Raw genomic sequence first — 5,230 nt, 5'->3', positions numbered from 1 at the left:
CTGATTGTTTCCATTAATTTTGGTTTTCTTCTTTCTTCTTGACGAGGAGAGACCCGTTGTTGCATCTAGATGGCAGCTTCCTAGCTTTTAAGGTTCCAGACAATGTTTTTAAAAGTGTATTTGTATGTTCTATAAGAATTCCCAGGTATATAGTGGAGCTGACAAGGGACAAGGTTGTAGTCACTCTTGGCCACAGTCAGCTACCCAGAAGGAGCCAGTAGTTGGACCTGTGGGCTAGGGACCATGGTCCCAGGGGACAGCAAGCTCAATTGGCATAGCATACTATATAAAAACATTGTTCCCTATCCTACTTTGGTGAGTAGCGACCGGGATCTTAAAAGCTTGCAAGGGGCCATCTGGATGCAATGATGGGTCTCTCTTCGTCTAGAGCAAAGAAGAAAGAAGAAAACCAAAGACTCTTGGAAACATTTAGTCCAAGGGACTGGTCTACAATGATCCTCAGCGTATATGAACATGAGACCAGAACTAGGTGGTATCTGGCTACCACTTTCAACTGCTTGGAGGGGGAAGTATGTAGGAGATCCTAGATAGAATGGGAGAACAATGTGGAGCAAAATTCAAAATAATAAAAAAGCAAGAGGGACCAGGTTTGCTGTCTGATAGAGCTTGGTGGCACCCCTGAGACTATGGCCCCTAACTCCCCTTCAGATCTGAAATTGAACCTACTCCTGTGGCTTCCAGCCAAACAAAAGACAAGCATATGAGCTGAACATTTACATTATTAGGTAGATACACTCGTTGGAGAGATCAATCATAGGAGAATAGAAGGGCTGTGTATGCACAGGGAGACAGCTCAGGGGGACAGGAGTGCATGGGAGGAAAGGATACTTTGTTATGAGACAAAGTGTATGTGAACTGCTGTATGGAAAATGAATTTGCGCTGTGAACTTTCACCCAAATCACAATAAAAAATTTTTTTTTTTTTTTTTTAAAGCGTATCATATAAAACTTGGAAGCCCATCTCTTTTAAATAGTCTTTTTAAAAGTTTTTGAAGACTATCTGGGTGAGAACACCTAACTTTGATTAACTTTTCTTTCTTGGTTTTAGGAAAGATACGTGGCAAGCTTGATGCCTTTGCAGAAAAGTATTTCTGCATGGAAGGTATGAATATATTCAAATAAATTTCTCTGTGAATTTTCTAATGGTAATTAACTCCTGTGAATATATCCATTTCTAATTTTAAAATGTACTATGTTCTGTTTTCTAGAGTCCACCCCAATTAAGACAGTTCCTTCCAGAAGAATTTATGAAAACACTTGAGAAAACAGGACCTCAGCTGACCTCTAGAATAAAAGGTGATTGGATTGGACTTTACCGGTAAGTCTGTTATTTTTTCTCTTCATTTGCACCCATATACAGAGCTTTCTTTAAAAAAAAATCATAATCAAACTTGATTTTTTAAAAACTTACTTTGATAGGCATTTTCTAAAATCTCCTAATTTTGATGGCTGGTTCAGGACACGGCGGAAGGAAATGACCCAGAAATTGGAGGCACTCCATCTAGAAGCTCTTTGTGAAGAGGTTAGAAAACAGTATGTTTGTGTGATGTTTAACATATTGAAAATATTTAGCATATTGAAAATAAAGATCTGGTTATCCTTAGAGGTTGGAAGTTTACACTCTTACCCACTTGTTTATAAGTAGTACTAATGCTAAGTTTTTTAGGTCATGTACTATGCCAGGGACTTTATATGTATTACCTATTTTAATAGTCACAACAACTCATTGAGGTAGGTGTGCTATGATTTGCATTATGGGACACCTGAGGCTTAACAGAAGGTAGGTGACTGTCCATAGTCCATATCACTGCTTACTAGTGTAGCCAACAGTGCGGTAAAGTCCACTTGCACTGGCTCACAGGAGCTAATTATGTGCAGCCCTGCATTCTGTGGCCTCAGATTGATAGCTTGGAATCAGCTAAAATGCATGTACACCACAGAAAATTGGCAAATGCTACAAACCTGAGATTTATTCTGGAGAGCTGTTCATTAAATATTCACCAGTATACCACTGGATGGACCCAGGATTCAAATCCAGGCAGTCAAACTCCAGATCCTGAGTTCTTTTCCAGTATTCCTTATCCATTTAGTATTAACAATTTTTCATATGTCTGGACTGACTTTTTCATATTTCATAACTTAATCAGCACACTATTTTAAATTAAACTATTTGTAAGGACAGTCTTATTTTCACTTATATTTAGCTTTAAATATTGAAGTGAGCTATCTCCAGTATTAACTTTCTAATTATGAATTCCAAGTGACTGGTTTTGAAGATTATGATGAAAGCAACCACAGCTAAGCCTAAGAATAGCTTGTTTGCAGATACAAAACTCATATTCATAATTATCTTAATGTTTTAGTTAATGATTCTTATAAATTAAAGTACAGACAGTCCCTGGGTTACAAACAAGATCTCTTCCTAACTGTGTCCTTAAGAATTTATACAGAACAGATACATATGGTTCATTTTTAGCCTTACTTTAGTGCAAAAAGAGGAGCCTATTGGTATAGTGATTAAGGCATTTATTTGGTTGCTAACCAGGAGATTGGCAGTTCAAACCTACCACTACTCCATGGAAAAAAGACAAGGCAGATTGCTTCCCTAAATATTTACAGCCTTGGAAACCAATGGGGGGGTCGCTATGAGTCAGAAATGACTCGATGGCAGTTGAGTTTGGTTTTTTGTTTGTTTGTTTTAGTGCAAGAAAAGTCTGGAAGCCTTTTCTATGATTTAAAAGCTGCAATACAGCAAATGAAGGTGATTGCGATGAAAAATTTGTTATGAGTAGGGTTCAGTAGAGGAGCTGTCATGGTATAGTGGTTAAGGTATTTGGGTGCTAACCAAAAAGTTAGCAGTTTAAACCCACGAGCTCTGCCGGAGAAAGATGAGGCAGTCTGCTTCCACAAAGACTTATAACCTTGGAAACTGTGGGATAGTTCTGCTCTGTCCTACAGGGTCACTTTGAGTGGGAATCAAGTCTCTGACAGTGGCTTTGGGGTTCATTCATTTCAAAGTAAGAGCAGGTTTATATAATATAGTTAAAGCAGTACTTCAAAGATGGCAACACCCCCCTGAAAGGTGGTGGTGTCTCACTCAAATATGGCAGCCGACTGTGCTGCTTTGGATATGTTTGGCTCTCCTCAGTCCTGCCAGTAACCCAGTCTCACGTGACAGACCTCTGAGAGGGCTCACTATGCTTCTTCTAAGTCACCTATTGCAATACCATGACAAATCACCTAAGTTGTAAATTTCTGATCTGTTCCTATATCACTTCATCAGCCATGTCAGAACTATTTGAAGCCTTGCATTCAAGGGCAAGTAGGAGTTGTCCATAAGTCAGGTGACCCTAACCCAGGGACTGCCTGTACTCACTACTTGGTTTTGGGGAAGAGCATAATTTTGCACTTAGAATTGCGATTCTGTTTTTTCTTGATTGATCTAAAAGACCACCTTAGAAAGGAATTTTCGTACATTTTCTTTCTATTTTTCTTTTATTTTTAAACACTGACAGTTGTTGACATTTGTTCTGGCTGATGTTGAAAGTTATCCAATTAATAGTTATCCTAGTACTTTAGTGCTATATCTGGTTTTAAAAATACTGTTTTCCTTTTTCTTTTTGTCCTTCCTTCCCAGTTGCCTCTCCTGTTGCAGTAGAACCACTTGAACATTTTTTGGGGTACTTACTGATTTTGGATTTATTTATTCTTCTAGGACTTACTTCTCTGGATCCAGAAACACACAGAAGTAGAAACAGTAGACCTTGTATTAAAGCTGAAAAATAAGCTGGTATGTAACCAGCTTTTCTGTGAAGATATTTTCCCCTCATTATAGTTGTCAACCCATGCTGTACTACAGAAGTAATTTTTCTAATGAGAAGACTTGAGATAGATCAATTGATGATAGATCTTCTTGGGTACAAAGGACTGAAAATACCTAGTCACTCAGGCAGATCATAATGATGCTATATATTCTAAAATTATTTACACAAAGTCTAGTGAGCTCTAGTGGTATACTGGTTAAGGCATTTGGTGGCTAACCAGAGATTGGTGGTTCAAACCCACCAGTTGCTCTGCAGAAATAAAATGAGGCAGTCTTTTTTATTTATAGCCTTGGAAATACACAAGAACTTGCTGTGAGTCAGAATCGATGCAGTGGTAGTTAGTTTGAGTTTTTTAGTGAACTATACAAAACAAATTGTCACATTTAATACCACATAGCATGCCTGGATATTATCTATAAAATTACATAGAAGCCTTTTATTCAGCCTGATAATGTATTATTTAGGTGGCATATTCTGGTCTGAGTAAAATCTGAAAGTTTCCAAATCATTAGACTATTCAAACTGTTTATCTGGAAAAAATAGTATATTAGTATAAATAAATTCAGAAGATAGTTTAAATGCTGCTACATGTTCCTTCTGTAGGTGCAGGCTGATCGAGAGCGTTTACCTGTGAAACCTGACACTATGGAAAAGTTACGGACACACATAGATGCAATTATCTTAGCATTGCCAGAGGACCTGCAAGGCATTCTGCTGAAAACAGGCATGGCATGATATTTGCCAAGATTTTCTAGCCAAAAAGGATTGTGCACCATGAAGCATACTGACATTTCAACCAGATGAACAAAACAGATGTCTCAGTGGCAAAGAAGTGGAAATCAGCTGTGAACGCTAGATGCAGGGTGGAAAGACTATACTGTATGAACAGACCTTTTAGTGCATTATTTTTTAAAATGGTTGTCTGCGGTGGTTCCACTTTAATACTCAAACACTGAAAGGCTTTCTATATTTTTAATCATGTTCTAAAGTGCTCTTACGAGAGAACCTGTGGGGCCATCAGTGTAAGTGATTCCAAACTGCAGTGCTGGCATTGCAGATATTTTTTTACATTGGTGCTGCTTTGCCCAATCATGTTAAAACTCAGGGGGATATAAAAATAACATTCACACTGGCTGTCTTCTTAAGAAGAAGGAAAGACTGACTTGTTGAACTAGAGTTAGAAGTAATCAATGCTTATGTAGTGCCTTCCATTGTCCTACTTGTTTCATAAAGCCCAGCTGCTAGTCTTGAAGCTTTTTGTTATCTTGATTATGATATAGGAGCTCTGGTGGCATAGTGCCTAAGGCATTTGGTTGCTAACCAGAAGGCTGGTGGTTCAAACCCACCAGCCACTCTTTGGAAGGAAAGTTGGGCAATTTACTTCC

The 5,230-nt window shown here is 38.2% G+C and overlaps 1 protein-coding gene across 1 annotated transcript in view; it reads left to right on the top strand.

Moving 5' to 3' along the window:
* The window catches only part of DENND6A (DENN domain containing 6A), a 90,324-nt gene extending 85,744 nt beyond the window's left edge, over positions 1-4,580 (top strand). Inside the window, exons 16-20 of the mRNA XM_007937267.2 lie at positions 1,070-1,123; positions 1,230-1,339; positions 1,441-1,543; positions 3,737-3,811; positions 4,449-4,580. Coding sequence (XP_007935458.1) covers positions 1,070-1,123; positions 1,230-1,339; positions 1,441-1,543; positions 3,737-3,811; positions 4,449-4,580 — 474 coding nt within the window. The remainder of the gene's footprint in view (positions 1-1,069; positions 1,124-1,229; positions 1,340-1,440; positions 1,544-3,736; positions 3,812-4,448) is intronic.
* The last annotated feature ends 650 nt before the right edge of the window (positions 4,581-5,230 follow it).

This window comes from Orycteropus afer, unplaced genomic scaffold (genome assembly GCF_000298275.1).
Source record: "Orycteropus afer afer isolate SDZICR_OR568_19922 unplaced genomic scaffold, OryAfe1.0 scaffold00041, whole genome shotgun sequence".
In the NCBI taxonomy this organism is placed as follows: domain Eukaryota; kingdom Metazoa; phylum Chordata; class Mammalia; order Tubulidentata; family Orycteropodidae; genus Orycteropus; species Orycteropus afer.
This window is presented reverse-complemented; position numbering and strand designations above follow the sequence as displayed.